This window comes from Saccostrea cucullata, unplaced genomic scaffold (genome assembly GCF_032062105.1).
Source record: "Saccostrea cucullata isolate Sc308-1 unplaced genomic scaffold, CSIRO_AGI_Scuc_v1 ctg494, whole genome shotgun sequence".
Taxonomy (NCBI): Eukaryota; Metazoa; Mollusca; class Bivalvia; order Ostreida; family Ostreidae; genus Saccostrea; species Saccostrea cuccullata.
This window is the reverse complement of record NW_026936234.1, coordinates 488359-515521: the sequence shown is the minus strand read 5'-3', so window position 1 is coordinate 515521 and position 27163 is coordinate 488359. Positions and strand designations below refer to the sequence as shown.

The 27163-nt window shown below is 34.2% G+C and overlaps 2 protein-coding genes across 2 annotated transcripts in view; one reads left to right on the top strand and one right to left on the bottom strand.

Annotated features, from left to right (window-relative positions):
- Nucleotides 1-21558: 21558 nt before the first annotated feature.
- The window catches only part of LOC134245057 (long-chain fatty acid transport protein 6-like), a 43298-nt gene continuing 37693 nt past the window's right edge, over nucleotides 21559-27163 (top strand). Inside the window, exon 1 of the mRNA XM_062727314.1 lies at nucleotides 21559-21599. The gene's annotated coding sequence lies outside the window, so the exon portion shown is untranslated. The remainder of the gene's footprint in view (nucleotides 21600-27163) is intronic.
- LOC134245037 (uncharacterized) lies at nucleotides 22834-24592 on the bottom strand. Its single transcript, XM_062727285.1, has 4 exons — nucleotides 23622-24592; nucleotides 23434-23523; nucleotides 23208-23279; nucleotides 22834-23079 (listed from the first exon to the last, which is right to left on the bottom strand). Exons 1-4 carry the CDS (start codon nucleotides 23965-23967, stop codon nucleotides 22934-22936), a joined length of 654 nt encoding a protein of 217 aa, XP_062583269.1. The 5' UTR covers nucleotides 23968-24592; the 3' UTR covers nucleotides 22834-22933.

Genomic DNA, 27163 nt, shown 5'->3' with positions numbered 1-27163 from the left:
TATTAAAGAACTCTTCCGCACTGTGGTAGCGGTTCAGTTGTGGGGACGAGATATGTCAAATCAAAGTACTGAAAGTACTGTTAGACGGAGGCTTCATGTATGAGAGAACACAAAAGAAATATATATATATCATACATAGCTGTAAAGAATATTTTGAGAAATAATGTGTAGTTTTTTTTCAATTCAACATTTTTTTCAAAGGATACTCCAATATTCATGAGGTTTTTGGGATATTATAATTTCATCTTTGTAATGTAAACTTCGCCATGATTAAAGTTCACTGTTATTTAGATGAGATACTTTCAATATTAAACCTTTCAACGTAAGAAACAGTAATTGACTAGGCCTGGTTGACATAAAACTAAGACGAGCTAACTTTTTATCCCAGTCTCACTTAAGGAATATATAGTGGAAAAGTGAGACTGAGATCAAAAGTGAGCTTGTCTAATATAAGTTGTATGCCCCCAGGCCCGGTTTGATGAATGTTGGTCTAGTATGTTCTAGTCATGAGCCCACTGGCTGAGTATAAAAAATTTCATTTGAGTCCAAAAAATACGCAATATTTGATAAAAGTGTTTTAATTGTGGCTGTGGGCCCCTTCCCTGACCTCAAACTGGTCCCCCTTTTAGAATTTCTGGATTCATCACTAGGCCTCAGCCAGTCAGGAGTTTCATATTTCAAGATATCTTATTTATAGGTCACATAGACCTAACTGTTAACATAATTATGACATGTAACAGCTACCAAAATCAAAATTTCTCGGACTTATTGTAATAATGTTATTCTATGAGCTAACATGGAAAAAGAAGCAGCCAGGTAATTGGACATGAACAACATAATATAGTACAGTTTGTCTTCAACCTTTGTGATACAAAATGGAGTGACCTAACTTGATGCAACACAGAATTTTCTTTAAGTAATATAACGTCATTAACATGCAATAAATGTTCGTGCCAGAACACAATTTTTTGAGTGGAATAAAATATACTTTCTTACTTAAAGTAAACAGAACAATAAAGTTATATACTTGCTATTTCACAAGTTTAAATTGTATTTGGATAACTGGATTATTGATTACAATAAAAAAGATATATCTTGACAAATTTGACAAACAATATTTCTGGAATTATTAAATGTAGTATTTTATCATATGACAGATTTATTTTCCAAAAAATGTCTTTCTTTACTCGTATATTTAAAATGGTTGTCCTTTTCAGTTTATCTGTTTAAAACAATCATTAACAATGAGACATGATTACAAATTACGTAGAGAAAAGTAATAAATATATAACTATGATTTCTGCTTTTCATTAACTCTGTTAAAACAATCACTTTACCAATGATGTAGGTTAAAAAAAGTTGACATGAATACCAATGATCAGAAATACATGTAATCTTGTATATAAAAAATAATTAAAGTTTGAGATGTGAAAGAGGTAAAACACAAGTACCAAATGCAAATAAGGATCAAGGATATGACAACTTATTTCAGAAGATATAATTTTTAATTATTAATTAGGATATAATGTGATAAATCATGTAAATCCTATGAACCAAGATTTGGGTTGTACCCAAGGGTCAAAAGTTACAAATGCATTTTGATCTCAATATCAGAGTCTCTTATATATTGTGAGGTAAAACTTTTATCAGCCAAACACTCAAACCGCTTGTAGAAAGTGTAATTCTATTTTCATGTGTTTCCTGAAATTATACATAATTACCAATAAAGAATTCAAAACTAGACTTTTGATATTCCTACAGAAAAAAATACTATGCATTTGTTTATTTATTCCTTGTCAGATTAAAAAACTCCATGAAACCTATTGATGCAAGCGTCAAAAATCGGCCGCAAACCAATCGGCCCTTTCAAGAAGAAATTAGAAAAGGAGTGAAAATGAGATTACAAACAGCAATCAAGCACAAAAAATTCCATTAAAACTGAAATGCTTGATCTATTATTAAAATATCTTATATTTATACCTGCAACATAAAACATTTGCATGCGGCCATTGCAGGATTTTCTTCAATACATAATACAGGTACATCTGCGTCTCCACACTTAGTTTGATACAGGCGAATTCTGGTGGAAGTTTTTACAATTAAATATAAAACTAAAGTTTAAACTTATCTGTAACTAGAGATAGTTTTTACTTTAATAAAAGAAGCAATTGATAAGTGGGGTTCCTGACGATCACTCTCCGCTATGTTACCCCCCCCCCCCAAACTCCCTCTAGATCCGCCACTTCATTTCTTCTCGTTCTTGTTTTGGTGTGAGAACCGGAGGGAGAAGGAAATATTGTAAAACATGCTTTATCATCGTCTGTTGGAACAAAATCTCCTAATATTCTGTCTGATAAAAAATTAATAGTAAATCACATTTTTTTTTACATATTCCGTAGGAAATGTATTTATATACACGTCATTTTAAAAATATTAGACAAATATTATCCTGTTTATTTAGAAAAAGTAGAACTGTTTGTTTATACTTGTATGTGACGCGATCTTTGTTTTATGACTAAATGCCTATCCTTGCGGTCAGTGTTACTCAGAGTCGCTCTAAAAATAGAATTCTCAAGGTAATGAAAACAATTCCATATATGGTGCTTGTAAATCTTGCATGTTTACATTCCATGGGCAAGACAATCCCTATACCCGGAGGCTGTCATACAGCCTCCGTCTAATAAAAAAGTGTGCTTTTTCTCAGATAACATGGCAGTCGTACACATGATTAATAAACAAACAGCTAAAGAAACAACCATTATGAAACTTCTGCGAAAACTCATTGTCTAATGTTTAATGTTTAATATATTATTTGTTGGTAAACATGTTCCAGGAGTAAGTAATGTGCTCAGTGACAAATTATCTCGTTTACAGATATCAGAGTTCCACAGACTAGCACCATACACCTTTCCAGAGGAGATGTTCAAGCTCTGCAAGTCCCTCTCAGTGTACCTGGCAGAAAATGCTTTGACAGTTTCAACGCGGAATTCTTATAACAGAGCCAAGCTTACTTGCAACGAATTCTGATTCAAGTACTTTCCAGGAAATCCAACGTTTCCAATGACGAGTGAACAGTTGGTTTTATTTATTTCTTATTGCTATCAGAAAGAACTTTCACCTCAAACAGTTATCACATACATGTCAGCTTTGGCACATTTCCACAAAATGGAGGGATTTCCTGATCCAACTCAAAATTTCATTGTGAAACGAACAATCCAAGGATTTTCAATACTAAAAGCGAAGCCGGATACTCGCCTTCCCATTACACCTGTCATACTGTAGAAACTAATAAATTCATTGCCTCAGTGTACCCAGTCATTTTATCAGAGAACTCATTTTTAAGGCAATGTTTTTATTAGCATTCCATGCTCCCCTTCGCACCACCTACTAATGTTATTGTGATTTAAATTCAAGACACACCGTGAAAATCCCAACATGCGGGGTGTATGCCATGTTGTGCGCGGGGTGTATGCTTCCGAAGCGAGAGAAAGGGGGTCAATGTACGTTCTTTGTCCATTTTCTCAATTTACGGATATTTTTCACCAGAAAGCATATGCCTACGGAAGAAAGCATTATCTAAGGAGTACATGGATACCTATGAATCCACTGGACACCTTCTAGTTTTATCAAACACCTCAACACATTTCCGAGGATCGGAGCAAGATTATATAAATGGGTGGCTAAGGGGGGATAACAATTAATACATCTTATCATAGTTTACTGTAAAAAATTACAGCTCATACGCTGGTAAAAAAAATATGTACAATGTAATATCACCTACACTAACAAACCTTTGCCTTATATGGCTATTGCTATTAATGCGCACAGAGGATCTTACCAAGAGCAACTGACCAGTTGTTGATTGAATACGTTTACGCCAAGTACATGTTTACATTTCACTTCGAACACGTGGTTCAGGTCGGGTACAAGTAAATTCGGCACCTGGTGAATTCGGCACTCAAAGAAAAAGTGAATTCGGCATCTAGTGAACTCGGCACCTAGTGAACTCGGCACCAGAATCTGGTTAATTCGGCATTAGATTCTGGTAAATTCGGCACCTTTAATTAATAAATTGAGATATGTATTATTACTTGAGATTTTTCCTTAATATTTTCCTGACGATACATTAATTGCATACATGTGTGTTCCTCTATATTTGTATATAATTTGTCAAGATTTTGATATTAGAAAATTGCTATTTTATCATTCACTATCAATTTAATAGAGAATAGTTATGAAGATCGATGATATTAAAAATATTTCCCTACTATTACATTTTTTCTAGATTCGTGCCGTGTATTCTTTTCCTTGCTTTTTTTTGGTGAATGTTTCGCTAATGTATTAGTTTTTGAAACTTTATATTTAGAGAAAGATTTTTAAAAAAAAAACTATAGTGTATATAAATTGAAAAACGTCAATTAATTCATTGGCAATGGAAAGAAAAAAAATAGGTGAGAAGTAAGTCGTATAATATAGGTGCCGAATTCACTAGATGCCGAATTTACCAGGTGCCGAGTTTACTAGGTGCCGAATATACCTGGTGCCGAATTCACTTTGCTTGGTGCCGAGTTCACCAGATGCCGAGTATACCAGGTGCCGAGTTGACTAGAATTCGTTCAGGTCAATCTATGAGCATGTCAGTGGAATGCAAAATAAAAATGTTCTTATGAACAAAATGCAAACGTTAGAAACTATGAAAGATATCACGAGGCTTACGGGCGTTTTTAATTTGTTGTTAACAAGAGAAAAGTATGTTTTATAAAATGTATACGTAGTTAGTGTCAAGTTCAGAACACCAGCACTTCCAGGGTAAGGAAAACAAGCAGCTTTTCGTATGCATTTAAATGGACAAAACATTTTTTACATAACTATACTCGTGATCTCGTGTGTTGGCCAGGGAATCTACCTGACAAATGTATTCACCGATAGTACAATACAGGAATTTATCAAGCGTAAAGAACTATATGCGGTATATTGCATATATTTGCCCTCACAAAAGTCAAATTTTGAAAACTTCTTGAAATGTGCTGAATTCAATAAATTGTATGAGAAATATAAATTAACAGAAAATATTATAGTGCCAAAGCATTGTATTCACAATTTTTGTTTTTATGACGTCACAAACTAGTCCGATTTTATATCCTTTTTCAGAAAGAGGACAAAATGGACAAAATTTCAACAATTGTAGCTTTGAAATTTATAGAGCGCAAGTTTGTTCAGGAACAATATTGACATATTTCATTGATATTATCATTCTACACATTATATCAAAATATTGATCCTGAACACACATGCGCCCGGTGACTTTTACTTAAAATATCGACGAAATATGTACATTTTTCTGTAAAATTCATAAAAAACTGAAATTTACGTCATGTTTGTGACGTCATTACGTACATATGGCGTCATTACTTATGAAAATGTTCAGTGCTTTGAAGTCAGCATATACTCCCCTGTTTAAGAACTTAATTAAATATATCTCCATCAAAGTTTGATTTGGGGGGCAAATATTGGATATTACTGAATAAAGTTCTTTCCTGAAGTATTCGTAGTAACCCATAATGCAATTCTCATTCAGATAATTTGTCAGTTGAAGTCACATTGGTGCCTCATTTGCTAATCTGACGCCAAAAAATATAGTCCCGGTTTCCATGCAAAATATTTGTCCAAAAAGAAATTTTAATTCATGACAGCAGAAAATTGTATCATAGAGAATACTTATAATTTAAATTTGAATGAATTCAAGAGAGATCTATTGAAGTACATTTCTACAGAATGATATTATAGGGTGGTGAAAACTAAAACGCAACATAACTTTTCTGTTTACCATGTCTCCACGTGCTAGTCACTTCCTAGCCACATTTCCGTGCATAATTTACCCTATCTCCTGAAGTCTCGCTAACTCTCGCCTGAGCCACTGTCAGAGCTACTCTGAACTCATCGGGTTTTATAATTTGCAGAACACCGAAAAAGAAAAGGTTCCAAACACATTAGTAGGGGTGTTCCGAGTGGGAGAAATTACTTCGACGACAAATGACACTTTAAATTTATCAGCAGTGCCATTTGAGAAACAACAGAATGGTGTACCACAATGCATGACTTTGACTATGGTTGATTTTAAACATCATAGAGGAAAACCACCTGTGATATTTCATTTAAATGCTAACAAAGACAATCCTCAATTATGCGCAGTTTTGGCAATGTGCGAATACATAGAATTACGAGGAGGTAGTGATGGACCACTTTTCATGTTTCAGGACAAATCACGAGTTTCAAGACATTACTTTAATCAGCAATTAAAGATTTCACTTAATTTTTAGCTCTACTGGTCAGAGACCAGAAGAGCTTATGCGATAGTAATGCGTCCGGCGTCCGTCCGTCTGTCTGTCTGTAAACAATTTTTCAAAATGCTACTCCTCCTTCAGTTTTGGTCTGATTTCAATATAACTTGGCACACAAGTAGACTACACTTAGATACATAATTGTGTGTATCGATTTTTGATTTTGATGAACGGTGTTGCCGTGGTTACTAAAAATAGAAATTTCTGTGAAATACTTTCAAAATGCTACTCCTCCTACAGTTTTGGTCTGATTTCAATATAACTTGGCACATAAGTAGACTACACTAAGATACATAATTCTATGTATCGATTTTAGGTTTCGATGAACGGTGTTGCCTTTCTTTCTAAAAATAGAAATTTCTGTGAAATACTTTCAAAATGCTACTCCTCCTAGTTTTGGTCTGATTTCAATATAACTTGGCACACAAGTAGACTACACTAAGATTCATAATTCTATATATCAATTTATTTTCTTTCAATGAACAGTGTTGCCTTTGTTTCTTGAAATAGAAATTTCTCTGAATTACTTTCAAAATGCTACACCTCCTGCAGTTTTGGTCTGATTTCAATATAACTTGGCACACGAGTAGACTACACCAAGGTACACAATTCTATTTATCGATATTTGATTTCGAGGAATGATGTTGCCATGGTTACTAAAATTGAAAATACTCTAAAAGTTTATTAATAGCTACTCTTACAGCTGTAGTCTTATTGCAGTATCTTGCCACAAAAAGAGCTCAATCAAGCATCATTATTCTATTTATTGCTGTTGTAAAGTTTCAAGTCCCAACTGCTACTTTTGTCTTCATTTGTTATCAGTACAAACCAGTAGAGCTTCGGTCTCGACAGAGACTTCTGGTTTAGATTATGACACAAAACTTTACAAAGGACATTCATTTCGAATTGGTGCAGCTACATTAGCCAAAGCAAAGGGAATCTCAGATGAACAGATCCAGTTGCTAGGACGATGGAAATCCAATGCGTACAAGAAATATATTCGCATTCCACTGTTGAATATCTAATTTGAATTTGGAATGAAACAAGGAACAGTTATGTGTTTAAAATTATACAGTCCTCAACAACATTTGATGCCATACCTTAGAAACATGGGGACAGGGGCCTCTGTTTCAACCGAATGAAGTTAAATTGTAGCAGTTTTTAGGCACATTATGAATGTCTATTTTCTTGTCTTGTTTGTAATTCAACATACTTTTGTTTCCTTAGTGATTACATTGGAACAGGGGATAGGGGGCTCAGTTTCAATTGAATGAAAAAATTACAGCAGTTTTAAGTAGCTTAATAACCCTATTCTTAGTAAACAATGTCTTTTTCAGTAAGCATCTATAAGAAACATGGGGACACGGGCCTCTGTTTCTACAATTTTATCACTTTGTTCAAATATGCAAGATAAAGTTCTGCATGTATGCTGATGTCATGACTTCCTCACAGTGATTCTGGGTGGGGGTATTACTTGTTAAGTAATACTTTGGCAGAAGTTGATCCCTCACCTTTGATTTTCAGGGACACAATTTTAACTATAAGTAATTAGCATATGTTTTGTATTAATTTTTCATATTGTACATAGGTTGTGTATATGAAAAAGTTGATCGTCATTTTGCTAATAAATGACCAATTTCGATTCAAATATGTGTTCGAGTTTGATTGATTGAAAATCAAGCGGAGCAGAATCATTCTGAGGAAAAGAGTTGACAAAAATATACATTTATAGAAATAAATGCATTTTTGGCAATCTTCAATTGTTATTGCCCTTGGAACACCACTAGGTGGCAGCAGTTGTTTTACTGGACACTTCATCGCTAGGTGGCAGCTTTAATCAAAACCGTGCATCCTAAACAAAGTTGAGAAAAGATGTTTGATCATTAAATCCCACCTCCCTCCCTAATCAACAATGGTTAGTTGGAGTATCATGTTCATGTATATGTTTTATTTTGTACTTTGAGTAGTCTAGTCATTTTTTTGTGTGTTGTTTTTATTACTTTTACTGTAGTATGTGTTGATAAGTTCAGCATGTTTATATTTTATTTTATACTTTGAGTAGTCTAGTCATTTTTTTATATCAATTTTCACTAGTGTGATTTTATTATTGTTATTGTAGTATGTTTGATAAGTTGAGCATGTTCATGTTTTATTTTATACTTTGAGTAGTCTAGTCAATTTTATTATTTTTTTTTTTTGAAATTGTAGCGGACAGTATATAGGGAACTTATACTTCCTCGCCAGTGAGCTAGCTTTTCTGGTGATGCGGTAGAGTCTCCCTCTATTTCAGGCAAGTTAAGCAACGGCGAGCCTGTTTAACCCTTGAATGGGTGACCGCTTCACGTTACAAAATTGGTGGCAGCGTAGTGACTCTGGGTGTCTGGTGTCCTGCTTCAGGAAGTCTTAGAGCTAGGACTTAGTGTCCATATACAGACTTCGTGTCTGTGGACGGCAGTGGTTGCCGTATCTGAAGTCAGGTTCCGACCTACTTCAGGAAGCTCTAAGACTAGGACTTTGTGTCCAAGTACGGACTTCGTGTCCGGGAACGGCATTGGTTGCCGTAGCTGAAGAGGCCCAGATACTCAGAGAGAACTCATGCTAAGCTTCGGGTCGAAGCTTACCTGAGCGGGGGGAAGTGTAGCGGACAGTATATAGGGAACTTATACTGCCTCGCCAGTGAGCTAGCTTTTCTGGTGATACGGTAGAGTCTCCCTCTATTTCAGGCAAGTTAAGCAACGGCGAGCCTGTTTAACCCTTGAATGGGTGACCGCTTCACGTTACAAAATCAGTCTTAACTAATGTGATTTTATTATTCATAGTGTAGTATTTTTTGATAGATTGAGCATTTCTTCTCTTCATAACATTTTCGTAAGTGTAGTGTTTGATGTTATGATGCTTTTGAAGTTGATCCCTCACCTTTGATTTTCAGGGACACGATTTTAACTATAAGTAATTAGCATAAGTTTTGTATTAATTTTTCATATTGTACATATGTTGTTTATATGAAAAAGTTGATCGTCATTTTGCTAATAAATGACCAATTTCGATTCAAATATGTGTTCGAGTTTAATCAAACGGAGCAGAATCATTCTGAGGAAAACGGTTGACAAAAATACAGGATTTTTGCAAATGCGATATGCCTGACGTCACAATAGCCGTCTCATCCCTGCAGAGCTGAATCAGATATGGTTTTGCGGGGCTGATACGGATCAATATGGTCTGTCCCCATCTCGCCTTAACTGTAAAATTTAGCATTCCCATTTCACCTTAGTAAGCTCTGAGGTGAATTAAGATGATGAAGATTTAATATATTTAGCATAAAGTATTTTTTTTTAAATACTTGGTATTACATGTATTTTTTTATTCACAGTATGCGTTAACTGGTAAATTCAATCTAAATTTTTTATCAATCCAATTTATATATCAAACGAGTGATAATATTTACAAATACTAAAATTCCCATCTTGCCTTAATACTTTTTAACTTTTTCTTACCTGAATTTCACAGTTAAGGCGAAATGGGAACACACCATCAATATCACACCACGATAAAATTAAACCTCAAAAATAGTACTTGATCATACACATATTTTGGGGGTTACAAATTCTCTTAATTTTAACTTTTTGAATGCAAGGATAATCTAACTGACATATAATAGATTATGTTACGGATCGGGCACAACTGAAATAGTACATGTAGAAAACAAACAACTGTATGAGACAATAGACCATGTACATTGTACATGTAAGAAGTCCGTGCATGATTATTTACTTATTTTCTTCTCAACTTATTTTCTACTGTATTTTATTACTAAGTATGTAATAAACATAATAAAACATACCCTTTTCCACATCACATCCTGTATCAGCCCTTGACCAATATCAGCCCTCGGGCCTTCGGCTCTCTGGCTGATATTGGTGTCTGATATGGAAAAGGGTATGTATTATTCTCTAAGTATCTACTTACATGTACTTTATTTGAAGCTACCGCACGGCAGTATTCTGTTTAGCCGAAAAATGCAATATTCCGATAATGGGAGTTTCTGTAAATATTTTTAACAAGTAACACTTCATTATGCAACTATAAAATGAATGTAAATAAATTATGCCAAATTTTATACAAATGGATCTGTTCAATTACTCTGAAATGAAGCAGACAGACAGCATGTGCATGTTCATGAAATAGACTCCAGGATCGAGTTGCTCAGAACACTGGTTAAGGTTAACCACTGGTTAAATCTCTTATCCAATGGTTAACTTTTAACCATTGGTTAAAATCTGTTGCTCAAAATTTATCCACCGGTTAACTTTGCTATCCAGTGGTTAAATATTGGCTAAAGTTAGCCATTCCACAGAGGTGGGTTAAGTCTCTTAACCAGTGGATAAATATGACTAAAAATTATGATTTGTTGTAAATTTTGGGAGATAACATAGGAAACAAAGGCTTATAGATATTGTAACCAAGAATTTAATGTTGATGAATATTTAAAAAGACATATGCAGTAATATAAAGTCAAGTTGACATGGTTTTGTAGCAATATTACGCAGGAATAACATCACAGTCAGGAATATGATCATCGTCAGGAGGAATGTTTTAAATGGGTTTTTTCAAGGATTAATCTGTTGGCATTACAAAGGATCTTATCAAGCGGCCTTCCCTTGCTGAAAAATAAATGATTATTATAGGTATATTTTAATAACAATTATAAATGAATAAATTTGTTGGTCATTTGCATGATATAGGTCTATTAATGGATATAAATAAATTGTTACTTTAGTTAACATACATCAATATTTAAAATCACATTGAGAATTGACATCCCCCTCCCTCCCCCCTCAACCAACACACATACATACACACACACACACCCTCCTCTAGTTCCTCTACCCCCAACCCTTTTTTTTTAAAATATCTTGTATTACTTATTTGTTTTTGTATTTCAAAATAATATTAGTTATCATTTCCTTGACGATATTTTTTATCTGCCTATTTTATTAAACTACTTTTCTTGTTGACTGCTGCATTAAACAAAATGCCTACCATTTCCTTTGATTTTATTATCATTTTGGCATGGTCTCGTGAAATACAGTGAATTAAAATATTTATTCAAAATAAATCTAGCATTAAATATTTAATATCTATCCATAGGCATCGGGATTTCCTTTTTTTTTTTTTTTTTTTTTTGCAAAGATAGACTTTATAAAGGCATTGAACAAATTGGGGTTACCTTTTTTGGTTAGTTTAGCCCCCCCCCCCCCTCCACCCCAACCCACATTCAATTAGCCACTCCACTTTCAAAATGCTTCCGATGCAAATGCTATTGATATCCACATAGAGTTTTTTTGGGTCTAATTTCTACATATATTGATGCTAATATTAAAAGGTTATGTATTTATAGAATACACTTGGGATAGTGCATTTTTAGTTACACCGCAAAATTTAATTGTACGGAGCGAAATGCATTAGTGACGAACTCGCTATATCTACTTGTATATTCGACCATGACCTTTCGGTAATAAAAAAAAATGCTACCCACTTTCAGACAGTGTTAGTACATTGTAATGCAGGATTGCATAAATGTGCTGAAAGTGATTTCTTGTTTGGAAATATTTGACAAACCACTGAACTAAGATCTTTCTGTCAATGTATGTATAAAAGCAATAATTCAACAAGTGCGAATTTCCTCGAATAATAGCAGAGACGTTTACATCGTGTAAACAGTAAAGGTGTCCTGACTTCAATAAGTTTTTATTTAAGTATGAAACAATACAAATTGATGTATTTGCCTCGTAAGTATAGCCAAGTCTTTAGTAGCTGGTTTTGTCTTTAAAATATTTTCTGTATCTAATGTTTAACAGTTTAACGAGCATCTAGGTTTCTGCAATCATTCTAAACACACTTCCAATCCATCTTACCTGTGGTGCTAATCCTATGGCAATTCCAGTCTATGTGTTTACATTATTACTGCATCCTCCACTTGAATTTTAAGCAAAGCATAATCCCAGCTGACTTGTGCATTCCTCACTTTTTGTGACTAAAATGTTTGTTTAGTTTTGATAACTGTTACATCTCGACATTTTCCACTTCTCCACATACGGTTGTAACGTTAAAACGTCTCACTATTTACTTATTTGATATTTACCATGGTAGCCATTTTTTTTTGGGTTGACAACTGGACAAGTGTAATGCAGGGGTGTGCAATTAGCATCGCCCGACGCCAGGGGCTACCACTTTTTTGGGTCGGGCTAGTGATTTTCTGCATGGAGGTAGCCCGTCGGGCTAGTCAAAATTATAACTACACACGCAATACATGAAAAGCACAACCTGTATTTTCACTCGTTTTTCCCATCAAATTCCCAACCAGTGAAATTTTTTTCTGACAACATGCTCCTACGCTCGATAAATCTCCATAATCTTATCTGTTTTGCAGCACTACCTGACTTATTTACTTCCAAAAACGATCGTTTTTTCCCAGTCCGAATTTCCTCCATTCTTTCGTTTATGGTAAATACATGCAGATATCTCATTAAATTATATACGATCACTCAATCAACTGAAAGATAAGTGTTTTATGACTTACATAAAATATATTTATAGTGTATTTAATGATTTAAGATGAAAACAAAATGAATTAAATTTCATTCTAAATGAGCTTGTGCAATGTTCAGAAAAAGGAAAGATAATTTTTTTAAATTCATTTTAATCTTCTTTCATTATAATCTATACATGATTTAATTCCATAGTGAGAATTAAATTTTAATTTTAAAAAGAATGACCTCAGTACCCTGACTTTTTCAATAATTAATTTCTTTTCAACAAACAGTTTTTTTATTTTAATTTTTGCACCTATATTTGGGCTAGTAACTTTTCACTTGGGGCTAGTAACTTTATAGCTGCCACTTGCCCGTGGGCTAGTAATTCATTTTTCTAATTGCACACCCCTGTAATGCATTGTGGGATACTAACCAGTGGTTAAATCACTTAACCTGTGGTTAGTTAACCAGAGGCTAATTTTATTTTGAGCAACAAATATTTGACCAGTGGTTAGTTACCCATTGGATATAGAATTTAACCAACGGCTAACTTATCCAGTGGTCAAATTTAACCAGTGTTTTGAGCAACTCAGTCCTGGAATAAAACAGATTCTACGGAGGTGACGCAGATGTTTTCATTCTCTACACCAAAATAACAGCCGACCTTGGTCTTAACATTGTCTACATGTCTAGTATTTACGGTATTTCAAAAATAAATTCGGTGAATGACACATGAACACGATGCAGCTGGTTTGTGAGATGTTTGATATATTATTGGCGACTAAGATATATGTTTCTTCCATAGTACTTTTTTTGCTTCTTCTGTCCATCATTAACTTTTAGCAACTTTAAGAAACATATTGAATGAAATATATGTAGAGAAATTGTATCATTGATCAGTGTTGTAAACACCAGCATTTTAGCAGTTTTGTTTTCAGTGTCTTCAAAGAGAATACTCAAATAATGGTTGTTGAATTTAATTAGGTCACCTGAGTCGCTTCGATAAAATCGGTGAACCAATTTCAACCCTTTTCTTCACATAGCATATATCGGGATCGGGATACAAGGTTATGGCGGAAAATTTTTCGCGCTGAGGAAAGCTTAAACAAATTCCACAATATTAACAAACCCTGGGCAGTAAGCATTGGTAAGATGACATTACAATGAATTAAAAACATCAGGCTCAGTGACCTGACAGTTGATTTGGACATGGGGGCCATAATGAAGGAATATCCTGCTACCTGTTTACCAACTAAATTGCAACCAAGAACAGGCAAAGCCAAAAATTCTTTATTTGAAGAAATTGACAACAGTCTTTACGACAAAGGTGCGAAAATTATTACGTATCACACAACTGCAGACAGAATCCTGCCATGGATTAAGACCTTGGCAATCTTTTATTTTGACAACATAAGTCACATTAGTGGAGCGCGCGTGGAGTGGAAGGATGCGCCCACTAGTGCGTGGGATAGCAGCACGCAAAACCCTACAATAACTATTGAATTGCATGACCAGGCTGAATCAGACTCATTGATATACAACCTTACGCTGTTTATTTCAACAGGAACTATTAGGGTGCAAGGTCATAATTACAGCATCTTTGTAGAAAAGCACTTTTCTTTATTGTTACAAATATTAGATATGATCATAGCAGAGGATCAAGATGAAAGTTCGCAAACATCTGTCAAAACATCTGTTAAAACCACAATGCCACCAATGCCTGACACAAGTGACTTAACAAGACTAGAAACCAGTCTAGTAAGTGTCATTGAAAAACTTTCCACTGCGCAGACAAACATTCTATCCAATCAAAAAAGCTTACATGAAAAACTTTCCACTGCGCAGACAAACATTCTATCCAATCAAAAAAGCTTACATGAAGCGATTCTAAGGATGGACGAAGTCCTCAATAAAATGGTCATCACCCAAGACAGAATATCTGCAAATATACAAGAAACACAAAACAAGGTAGAATTACTCATTGGGAGAATTCAAGAATCCACTACAGTTACACATGTTACAGCACCCAAAAGTACTTTGGATGTTGGTTCGGCTGGTGCTGTTGACCTTCCAACAGTCTTGCTCATCGGAACGTCTAACATAAAAAACATTAAAGAAGACAAACTCACTGCTTTCGCGAAAATAATGAAAAAAATAGAATACACACTGGATGAAACATACCAATACATTGTATCAAACTCTGAGGTGACGGCACCTGATTTAGTTCTTCTACATTCGTTTACAAACGACATAAAAAAATATGAGCCTAATCAATGCGTGGACAAAATGGATCGAATTATTGGTCTCATGCATCAGGAATGGCCATCCAGTAAAATAATTATATCCCTTGCGACACCCAGGGCAGATGAATTTCGTTACCATACAAATGGACAGATTCTGAATGCACTTCTTAAACAACACTTGCATGAAAACCCTTCTGTGTCAACATTAGATCATTCGTACATGCTACACGAGGGTGATCCACCACTGAACTTGCTGTGTGACGATGGTGTTCACTTAAACGAAAAAGGAGTCTCTCTATTAGCTTCTAATATGAAGAGAGTGATTCACAGCTCCTTAGGAATCGAAACTGTTAACAGCCGCAGACCAAGGTCCAAGTCCAGAGGAAAGTTTGGGTTTGGTAAGAACAGAGGGTCCAGCCGTAAATACTAATGTATAGTACTCAGATCATAAGTACCATAACTTTTATTGATCTCTTATTACAATGTCTTGCAATTGCAAACAAGTAGTTCTCATCATGATTTTATTAGCAATTATTTTTTGCACTATATCCCAGTTCTTTTGTTAAAATTTTTTGTTGTGGAATTTTTTATGATGCTGATCCTGAATCTTCATTTTGTCTCGTTAATCACATACATAAAACAAGAGTGATTCTTGAGATACGACACTTTATTATTAGATTTTTTGTTCATGTATTACTTAAAAATACTACATAACAAATATGGAGTGTACAAGCAAACAAAATTCTTTGAAGTTTGCATTTCTGAATGTTGGTGGCTTAGTAAGTCAGGATTTTAACAAAACCTGTGATCCTAGATTTATGAATACCCTGAAAAAATATCACATTGTTTTTCTTGTTGAAACCCATACTGGGTCTGGTCAACTACCACATAACACTGGTGATTTTTACTTGCATACTGTATGTAGACCAGTGAGTAAACATAACAATAGACATTTTGGTGGATTAGGTATTTTATGTAAAAATCATATTAAACCACACATAAAAATCCTCAATAACACATCTAATGACTTTCAGTGGCTTCAACTAGACAAAAATTATTTTGGTCTCCAAGAAAATTTATTCATATGTGTTGTATATGATCCACCTAGTACGTCATCTTATACTCTTGGACTGAATTACAATATAATTGAATGTTTAGAAAAAGAATTGATACAATATAGTAAACTAGGTAAGATATTAATCTGTGGCGACTTCAATGCTAGAACATCAAATAACCTTGATTTTATTTCTTATGATGATAGTGCATATGCCCCTATATGACCAATATAATATTGATAAAGAAATCAGACGTAGAAAAAGTCAAGATGACAAAGTAGATAATCGTGGCAAAGAACTTATTGAACTTTGTATCAGTCAAAATATGAGAATAGTGAATGGTAGAACATTTGGAGATATTTTTGGAAAACCTACTTGTTATACCCCTAATGGTTCTAGTGTGGTTGACTATGTTATCATCTCTGAAAGCATTTTGGATCAGATTTTGTACTTCAGAGTAAATGATTTTGATCCTACACTATCTGACTGTCACTGCTTATTACATTGGGAAATGTCTGCCAATTTTACAAATCTAGTAGATAATAATCAAGATATGTGTAAGATGCAATTTATAAATCCACGTTTTATATGGTCAGAAGACTCAGCATTTAAATTTCAAGAAGCGTTAACCTCTGTAGACATACAGAAAGAACTGTCTGATTTGGCAAATTTGGAGGTTCAGTACTCATTATCCTCTGTAAATACTGCTGTAGACAAACTCCAGACTATTATTATTAATGCTGCCACTAGATCCTTAAAAAGAAATAAAACTAAAGCAGAAAAAAATAAAACTAAAGCAGCACAAAGAAATAAAAATAAGAAGTGGTTTGATGGAGATCTAAAACACACAAAAAATAGATTAATTAATATCGCTAGAGTTATGTCTCAATTCCCAAAAGATCCAATTATTAGAGGCAGATTTTTTAAACTGAGAAAACAGTTTGGTAAATTATGTAAACACAAACGAATACAATATCAGCAGTCCTTCATTGCAAGGCTTGATGCTTTAAATGAGGATAACCCCGAACTTTACTGGAATCCTGTGAACCATCTTCTTGACAAAAATAATGCAGTAGATACAACTATTCATCCTGAGAGATGGCTGGATCATTTTACAAAATTAAATGAAGTGAAAGAGTCATGTTTTGACAGGCTCAATGAATTGAAAACGAAAATTTCTCAAATGGAAAATAAACAATGTTTTAATGAATTGGACTATACAATAAGTTCTTCGGAAATATCAGAGGCAATTTCTTGCATTAAATATGATAAATCTCCTGGACTAGACAACATTTCCAATCATATGATTAAATACTGTCACAATGCTCTACTACCATCTTTAAGAAATATTTTCAATGCTTGCTTATCACATGGACTTTATCCCAAATCATGGGCCGAGGGATACATTACTGTTCTGCATAAGTCAGGGGATATCAATAATCCAAACAATTATCGTGGCATTACCATCACTAGTGCAATTGGTAAATTATTTAACAGTATTTTGAATAAAAGACTTGATAAATATCTAGACAAAAAAAAAAATTATTAATGATTTTCAAATTGGTTTCTGTAAAAAGGCAAGAACATCTGATCACATGTTTATTTTAAGAACTTTATTTGAAACATATTGCTCTCAGAAAGAAGGACGACTCTATGCATGTTTCATTGACTTTAGAAAAGCATTTGACACAGTAATACATGAAGGCATCAAAATTAAACTGCTAGAAATTGGTGTTGGATCTAAATTTTACAATGTAATTAAGAGTATGTACAATTGTAGTAGATCATGCATTAAGTTAAACAATCAAGTCACTGAGACTTTCCCTATTAAGTTAGGAGTTAAACAGGGAGACAATTTAAGTCCAAATTTATTCAAAATTTTTATCAATAATCTTCCAGAATACTTCAATAATATAACTGATGATAATATTCAGTTACACGATAAATTACTTCATTGTCTAATGTATGCAGATGATATAGTTTTATTGTCCAAGTCATCAAAAGGACTTCAACAAAAACTTAATTGTCTTGATAAGTTCTGTACTGACTGGTGCCTTGATGTAAATGTTTCAAAAACCAAAGTATTAATCTTTAATAAAGCAGGTAGACACTTGAAAGAAAACTTCACACTAAACAAAGAACCTCTTGAATGTGTTACTTCTTATAAATACTTGGGCATACATTTCACTGCATCTGGAAGTTTTACACTTGCTCAGGATGAACTTTACAAAAAAGCTTCAAAAGCATTTTTTAAATTACAAAAAAATTTCCTATCATTGAACCCTAAAATAAACACAGCTTTACATGTATATGATCATACAATAAAACCCATATTACTTTACGGTAGTGAAATTTGGGGGGCCTTTAACACTACTTCACGATTTAGAAATGGACCCATTGCACTGGATGAATTATTTTCTAAGTCACTTTGTGAGAAATTACATTACAAGTTTTGTAGATTTTTATTAGGTGTAAAGAACAAAAGTACAAAATTTGCAGTCCTTTCAGAACTAGGTAGACACCCTATGAGTTTCAGTATTGTTCAGAATATATTGAATTTCTGGCATAGGTTAGAGAATTTGGATGACACATATCCTCTATTAAAAGCTGCGTACATACTACCTCGGTATCCAATTTCAATAAAAACAATTTATCATGGTTTGGTTCTATTGATATGTTTAAACAACTTCTTCCTCAGTTAACACCTCATCTGAAATCATCTACATCAACATTTAAATATCATTGTAAATGCATTCTAAATTCATATTTTCTTGAAAAATGGTATCAAAAGAAGGAAGAATTAAGTAATTGTGGGAAATAGGACACCTATTGCACAATTAAACAGAACTTTGGGCTAGAACCTTATTTATTAATTTTAAGAAAGTTTGAAAAAAGAAAGATTCTAACAAAATTTAGAATATCTTCTCACAATCTGATGATTGAAAAAGGTAGACATTACGGTATTCCAAGAGAAGAGAGAATATGCCCCAATTGTAAAATAGAAGAGATAGAAGATGAAGTACATTTTCTTTTAAGTTGTCCATGCCATAGTCAATCAAGAATAAATTTACTATCCATGATATCTATGAGGTGTCATCTTTTTAATAGCTTGTCAAAAAATAACCCAATTTTTATGGTTAATGAACTGTGAAGATGTTGATGTGCTGTTCAAATTGTGTGAATTCATAAGTCATGTATAGTTCGACAAATTCAAAATCATTTGAAGTACCTTGGTTGGATAATTATGCTACACTATGTAAAGGTGTTGTTGATATTTGTGTTGTATTATATACTCTACATTGGACAGAAGTGGATAACTTTAATACATGTATAATAACAATATACTATCCTTCAGCACTGACTCTTGCTGTCCATTGTAGTTTAGTTTAATTAACACATGTGTCAATGTATAATTTATTTATATAATATATGTTTATCTCCATAAATTTTATGTCTGTTTATTCTACATGAGTGGAATTCTGTATATCCTTTAGCACCGACTCTTGCTGCCTCCTGTTGATGTTTCAAACATAGTTTTATGCATTTTGATATGCATATTTACATATATATGTATATCATGAATAATACTTATGCACACTTTTTTTTGTACAACAAACCATCATGTATGTCTGTATATGAAACTTAAATTGCCACCAACATATATATCAGTATATATATATACTTAATAGAAGAATTGCTCTTCACCACATGTTGTATTCTGTCTATTACTTTAATATTATGTTTATATGTAATTATATATGTTATATGTTTATGCCTAATGGGCGCTGATTGGTAATAAATTCTATTCTAAATTCTATAGTGAATAATATGCATTCGCGTTTTGAAAATGTTCTCCTCTGCTCCTGGGTATTTTAAACAAACTAACTACATAGGAATGATGATTAAGGGTGTCTCTTGAAAGATTGTGAATTACATGGCCCTAGGGTCAGGGGTTCTGGTGTCAGGGCGGGACTCTATTAATTATAATTATGGTGAAAATGTCTAATTTTTTGGAAAATCTTCTCTGCGTCTTATCATTCTGGTGTATTAAACAGGCTCGCTACATTTAGTTATAATTAACAAGGGTTCTTCTTTCAGAAATGTAAATTTAAATGCCCCTGGATCAGGCGTACCGTAGAGGGCCTGAGGGGGGGGGGGGCTCTAATGATTATAGATTAATAAAATGAATTTACGCTTTGAAATCTGCTCATTGTTTTTGTTTGTATTTTGCTTATCGTCCCTCTTGAGAATTTTCACTCATATGGAGACGTCATCACTTACCGGTAGAGAGCTACAAATTTTGTCCTATACTCGGCACTCGTGGTCATTGAGCAGTGAGGGATCCTTTTCGTGTCAGCACCTATTGCAACCCGCGACGTATGGATCGACTCCTTAGTTAGTGTTAAGAGCTTCCTTAACAAGCTTTAACAAAAAGAATGTACAATGTGTCATTTGAATATTAGGATATTTTTTTTATCATTAGAAATCGTAAGCATACTAGGATGCTACACCTTTTATGCCTAGGTCACATTTAAGCCGATGGTCGGGCGACAATTTTTTTCTGGTCTTGTCGGCTAAAAACATCGGTCGACATGAGCATCGGACGACACGGAGCAGTCACATTAATTCCTAGGAACACCAATGACTTGGATAAATTACACAACAAATCTTTTTTTCTTTAGAAATCAGCAATATTTTTCATAGATCTATATTCAGATAGGTGATGTGAGTAATGTTTGCAAGGCGAGGTGGAAGAATTTTGTAAGATTGTAGCTTAATGTTGAAAATGTGTGCAAAATTTTGTTAAGAATTACATAAATAACGAGAAATGATGCATGTTAGCAGCAAAGAATAATTAGGATTTCTAAATATCATTCCATTCAAAAAAATATGTATCAATTCATGCATCAACATCCGTTTTGTGTTGTGAATCCTTTATAGATTAAATATTCACAAGTCGGCCAATAGTCGCCCGATCATCGATTTCTGAGCTACAGTTTGATTTTAACCGTCGGCCGAAATTTTTGACACCTTTATTGTCAAACGACGGACGACCGACTTAATAAACTGAGCGCCGAGGGTCGGACGATGATCGAATGTGGTCGACAGATAAATTTAATAGAAGAAATCGGCCACCGACGCAGAAAAATTATTACTTGGACGGATGGACACAAACTTGGTCGGCCGACAAAAAAGAGGTCAAAATCGGGCAAGACAACGGCCTATGAATCGCCGACTGTCACCCGAAGAATCCCATTTTTGCTTCAAAAACCGTCGGCCGTTGGTCGTTTTTGGAAATGTGACTGGGGTTTTAAAGTACATTCCGATTTCTTTTTGTGCCAGCACCTACGCAAGCTACTTAACACCGTGCCTCGGTTTATATATACAGTCTCATTCGAAGGACCGTCTCCACGCTGAGCTCGCGACGTAGTGATCAATTCCTTTTGCCGCGACTCTATTGTAGCATCAATAACTGCGCTAGGGGGCGATAAGTGTATACGTTTATTATTTAAAGACACTGTCTGAAATAAAGGTGAAATTCTTGGAAATCCCCGCAAGCCAACGAGGTCTTTCTATATTATCCTAGGTACACAATAGGTCAATATCGCAATGTACGAGTATACACGGTAGGCTTTACTTGGGTTATAATGAAGCTACAGGGTGTTTCACAATATATGTCACATATCTAAAGACAGATAGATAAATGACAACAAAAGCAACATATACAATTTATATATCATTTTAATCAGCATCTATTCAAAATTATTTTTTGGAGTCAGAAGTATCCAACATTCTCCACTTCAGTTACTATGGCAACAAATCCTAAAATGTCATTCTACAAATGTTTTCCCAACATTGTCCTAAATAAGAGACAAATGCTAAGAAATTTCTGACCACTGCTTTGAAAGTTTCATGGGATACTTGAAGCTTTTCTTGGCTTTTTAGAACCCCCAAAGTGCATATCTATTGTTATTTAAAGTTGTATTTTAAATGTGTCGTTTCGGAACTAACACTACCTGTTAGATGGTGTCCACTTCTTTCGCTCTTCCTTTCAGTCAATCTTGCAAAATTTAATCGGCTCTGAACGTCAATCGACTTAAAATGCTGAAATCTTGCATGCAGACAAACTTAACTCAAATTTAAGACTTCTAAATACACTTGATACACTTACCGGCATTGTTTCAATCTTTTTCCCTAGATTAGATCTAACTTTCATGAGTTTTTTCAATGATTAACTTCATTTTGATATTGTTCTCATTTCTTGATTTCTTTTCTTCGGGGGGGGGGGGGGGGGGGGGGGGGGGGGGGGGGGCTGGGGTAGAGGAGGCAGGGTTTAACTGTCTTTCATCCTTATATTATACTTTAGTTCAAAATCTCCAATTATTCTTAATATACGAAAACTAAACAGCAATTTCTGGTCTGGATATTTTTCATCATCAATCCTGTACAATATTTAGGATATCGTTCTTATAATTATATAATAGTGTCATTATTTGGATGTACTATGCCGAAATAGTATTCCGGGTTTGACACATTGTGCCCCAGCCGGAGGCGAGTCCACTATGTGTCAAACCCTGAATACTATTTCGGCATAGTACATCCAAATAATGACACTATTATTATTATTATGCTGACTGTTTTTGTATAATATGATATGAAATGCAAATTCAAGATTTTATTTTCATGAATTTAACTTCACACAGTGACTAAGTAATGTAGTTTACACAGGGCCTTATGTAACAGAATTAATTGTTTAAGTGTTAATGATAGTGGTTCTGAATTGTGACATTGCATCCGGAAAACTGGAAAATAGGTTTGACAGCCTGCTGATTAGAATTATTTTCCATATCCATGGCACACTTCAGGAGTGCTGCATCATCATTATCACTCATCTCAGTACATGTATCTGGTTAAACAGAAAATATGCAGTACATGTAAATTAATCATCACTTTTAATCACTGCTTACATAGATATTTACAAGTATCTTTAAATTAGAGCTAAACAAAAGATCTTGTGAAATAAGATTTACAAACCTGTCAATGTATATGTGTTTTGGATTGCAACTGAAGTGCCTCTTTTACCATCACCTGACTTAATAGCTTTCCCTAAAAGAAAAGAAACAACACTTGATTATTAAGTCCATGTAGTATACTGCACTATATTACTTCTACAAAAAGATATCAGTGTTTACATGCAAAATGTAACTTGGTTGCAATAATCATTACTATACCGCTCTCTCTAAATAAAAATTTAACAAACCTGCATCTTTGGGTGTACTTTTTTCACTAGGTTCTATTTTATGTCCAACACAAACACTGATAGCATCTGACATAGCCTTTTTCTGCTGATCTGAAAGATAAATATGTACATGGTTGTAAAAACTATACATAATATTGTTTGTTAAACTTATATATAGAGTAGATCACTGCGATAATAAAAGTGGTTACCTGAAGTATCATAGCAATAGCTAGCAAGTGATGCTTCATTTCTGTGACCGCTTATTGTTGCAATATGCCTGGATTCAAATCCACAATTGTTCAAAAGTGTAATTGTCGTTGATCGAATGCAATGATTTGTGTATTCCTTTGTTAAACCCGCACTCTTAGACAAATTTTTCATGAATATTTTCAACTTGTTCAAACCTACTGGTTCATTTCTGTACCATACTATGTCCTCATCACTGAAGCTGTTTTTTGGATGAAGAAAGAGTCGATCACTTCCCAAGTGTCTTTTTGACAAGTATTTTTCAAAAGATTTGACTGGACAGAGAGGAGAGTTTTTTATTTCGTACATACGTGCCCCTGAACTCTCTGTCTCGCTTGTTGTTCCCTGATGATTCTTCGAAATTTCAGAATTAAGTTTTTTTTACAAAACGTTCTCCATTTTCTGACATGATTTCGAAATCATGTACCTTCAAATTTTGAAGGTTTTCTTGTCCTCTTCTGCAGAAATATAACACAATTTCAAAAATTACTTTATTTAAAAGTCCTTGCGGTGTAGCAGTATTAAAAGCTAGCTTATGCTCATAAAGTTTTCTTATATCTTCTGCCAAAATAGCAGGGTGGTGGTCGACTCCCCCCTTGCCCTCTGCCCTAGTTTTTCTTAAAAGGGACGAAAAACAGCTGTTTGCAGGGCCAAAACCCGGGTCACTGATAATATCAATTGTTGATCCGTTTTCTTTCAGGTACCTGCAAATCCCCTGACGTATATTTAACAAAGAGTTCTTTTTGTAAAGTTCCCACGTTTTTGTTCTTACATTGCTGTAGAAATCCTGTAAGCATTCACAAAGATCAGTTTTGTTGTATTTCATTACATCGGTTTCTCTCCCCCTTTCATGCAAAAAGTCTGTAAATATTCTGATGGAAAAATTTGTAGCATGTTTCGTTTTTGCCGACACTAAATAACTTTCTTTAAAGTCGCTTGGCTTTATCTTTCCAAATCTAGACATTCCGCACCTTTACTTGAGCTTGCACTTTCCAAAGCAGACGAGAAATCATGTGAAGTGCGCTTTGCACTTTCACCCACATTTCCTATCATTACCGGCCGCCAGGAGGCGGTCGGTTATATGATATGAAAGTTTTAAGTCGCTGTGCGTTTCTGCGGAGTTAACAATTTAAATAAAAATATTCAACATTCATATCGCCGGCGAATCAGTTTTAAACAAAGATTGTCTAAATGTTTAGGAAAAAGCAGAATAATCGTAAAATTAAATTTTATAAATAATGGGGTAAATATTTCATCCAATCCTGATTGACAAACTCTGATATAACTGAAGTGCGGAGAAAATTAGTACGAGTGTTAGACATAGTCTAAAACAAAGACCGCGTTGTAAATCAACAATTTTACTTTCTCTTTTTTAAACAGGATCTGCTGTATTTATTTGAAATTAAGTCTTAATTTAAACATTTCCTATGGATGTTTTTCAAAAATATGATGAAATATTGATTTCTTAAAAGCAAAGAATATTACGACATGTTAGTCCAGGAGACTAGGATAGAGCGCGTTTTACAATGTGCCAAACATTTTCCCGCCACATCTCAACACCAAAACAAAGAGATTGAAAGAGAAGAAATGTAGTGGTGGATCTAGAAGGAGTTGGGGGGGGGGGGTTAACATCTTCTAAGAGAGAGCGAGGAGCCCCACATATTATATATTTGTTGCGTTTTTATTAAGGTAAAACTATAGCTAAGTTTAAACTTTAGTTTTGTACTTTTTATGTAAAAACTACTTAAACAGCAAACTTACCAGACTTCGTAAAGTTGTACCAAACTGAGTGCAGAAACGCAGAGGTCTATGCACAGTTTATATTGCCTACATGTAATATTGTACATGCATTATGCATGAAGAAAATCGGCATTGCCGCATGCATTTGTTTTCGTGTCACGAGGATATTTTAACAGATAAATATAAGAAATTTAAAAAAAAAAAAACCCAGCAAATTTCAGTTTCTGAAATAATTTCAACAGTTATATAAATTGGTTTGCGGCCGATTTTTGACGCTTGCGTCAATATGTTTCTTGTTTTAAGCGTTTTATAGACCTCGCTTTCGTGACTTGACATTGTAGTGTAAAATAAAGAATTTGAGCATATGTACGGGAATGTCCGGATTGCTCTTAAAATTCCTTACGAATTTTAAATGTTTTGGAATTGAAGAAATTTATTTTATTTGTGTGTGTGGCTACGGTACAAATACTATGTTTTATATACGTAAAATATCTTCTTAAATAACAACGGATGATGTAGCGTAATCGGTAGCGCGTCGGATTCCTGATCCTACATACTGTCGGGTTGAGAGTTCGAGCCCGATCGTGGATACAATCAAATTTTCTAAAAAAAAAGTCAAAGGTGTGCTCTATTTCGGCATAGTATGCTTACGCTATATAAATCCTTAGAACACTATGCGAGAATAGCAGGGTATGGGTTATATAGAGACAAACTGACAGGAAGCATAATAATAAAAGTTTAGAACAAATCTTTGCTGCAAGTTGTTCTCCATTTTGAGAACAGCTGAAATTACGCCATCACTGATTATATCATCAGTTACTTCATGGTATATTATAATTTCTCCAATACTTTGCAATATCATAATTTTAGATCAATATGCTTACTTATAGTGTTTTGGTATTTTCGGTATCATGCACGTATTCAGATTATGCCCATTTAGATGTGTGACATATATTGTGAAACACCCTGTACTTCCTTCTGTATCTACGAGTCTCCTACGAATCTACCTAAACATTTTTTTTTCATTCCTCGTGCGACACGACTATCTTTGTCTTTTAAATATTTCCTACGCAAAATGAGAAACAATAGCATGCTATGTGTGGATTTTGTGGTAAAATGAAACCACTGAGAAGAAAACATAAGGATTGGAATGGGAGAATATCAATATTGAAACGTTGCGTAAGATACTATTTCTTGTATAGGTAAGTGCATTCCTGTCGGATTTCAAAAACAATTTATCAACCTGAGTATGGTCGCCCTCGCAATTATTAAAGCGTCTGCTCTAGAGTCGCAAAGTAAGGAGTTTATTCTTACGTCGAGTGTTCGAATCCCACTGTTGGACGTGGATTCCGGTCCTTCGGATGAGACCGTGAAAATTGATGTCCTGTGTCGCGGTAGGTGCTGGCACGACTAAGATCACTCACTTTTCAGTGGCGCCAAGTATAGGATAAAATTTGCAGCTCTCTCTGCCCGCAAATGGTGGCGTCTCCATATGAGTGAAAAGTTCTCGAAAGGGAGTTTAACAATATGCAAACGTATATACATAGATTATAGTGTGTAAAACTTTGTCCATGTATATATACTATATATATTTTGTTGTTATTTCACTTTTAAAAATTGTTATTGATATTCTAAAGCATTTCCTATTTGACAAAATATGAACCAGATTCCTATTCGATACCGGTTTGTTATTAATAGTCGAAAACTCGTGATTCCTCTTTTATAATTTTGTCTTTCATATTCGATAAAACAATGATATATATGC

Coding starts and splice junctions, on each gene's coding strand:
- LOC134245037 (XM_062727285.1), bottom strand. CDS start 23,967: ATGTACGAAATAAAAAACTCTCCTCTCTGTCCAGTCAAATCTTTTGAA. Junction 23,524..23,621: donor CTATTGCTATGATACTTCAG/GTAACCACTTTT, acceptor TTTATCTTTCAG/ATCAGCAGAAAAAGGCTATG. Junction 23,280..23,433: donor AAGTACACCCAAAGATGCAG/GTTTGTTAAATT, acceptor CTTTTCTTTTAG/GGAAAGCTATTAAGTCAGGT.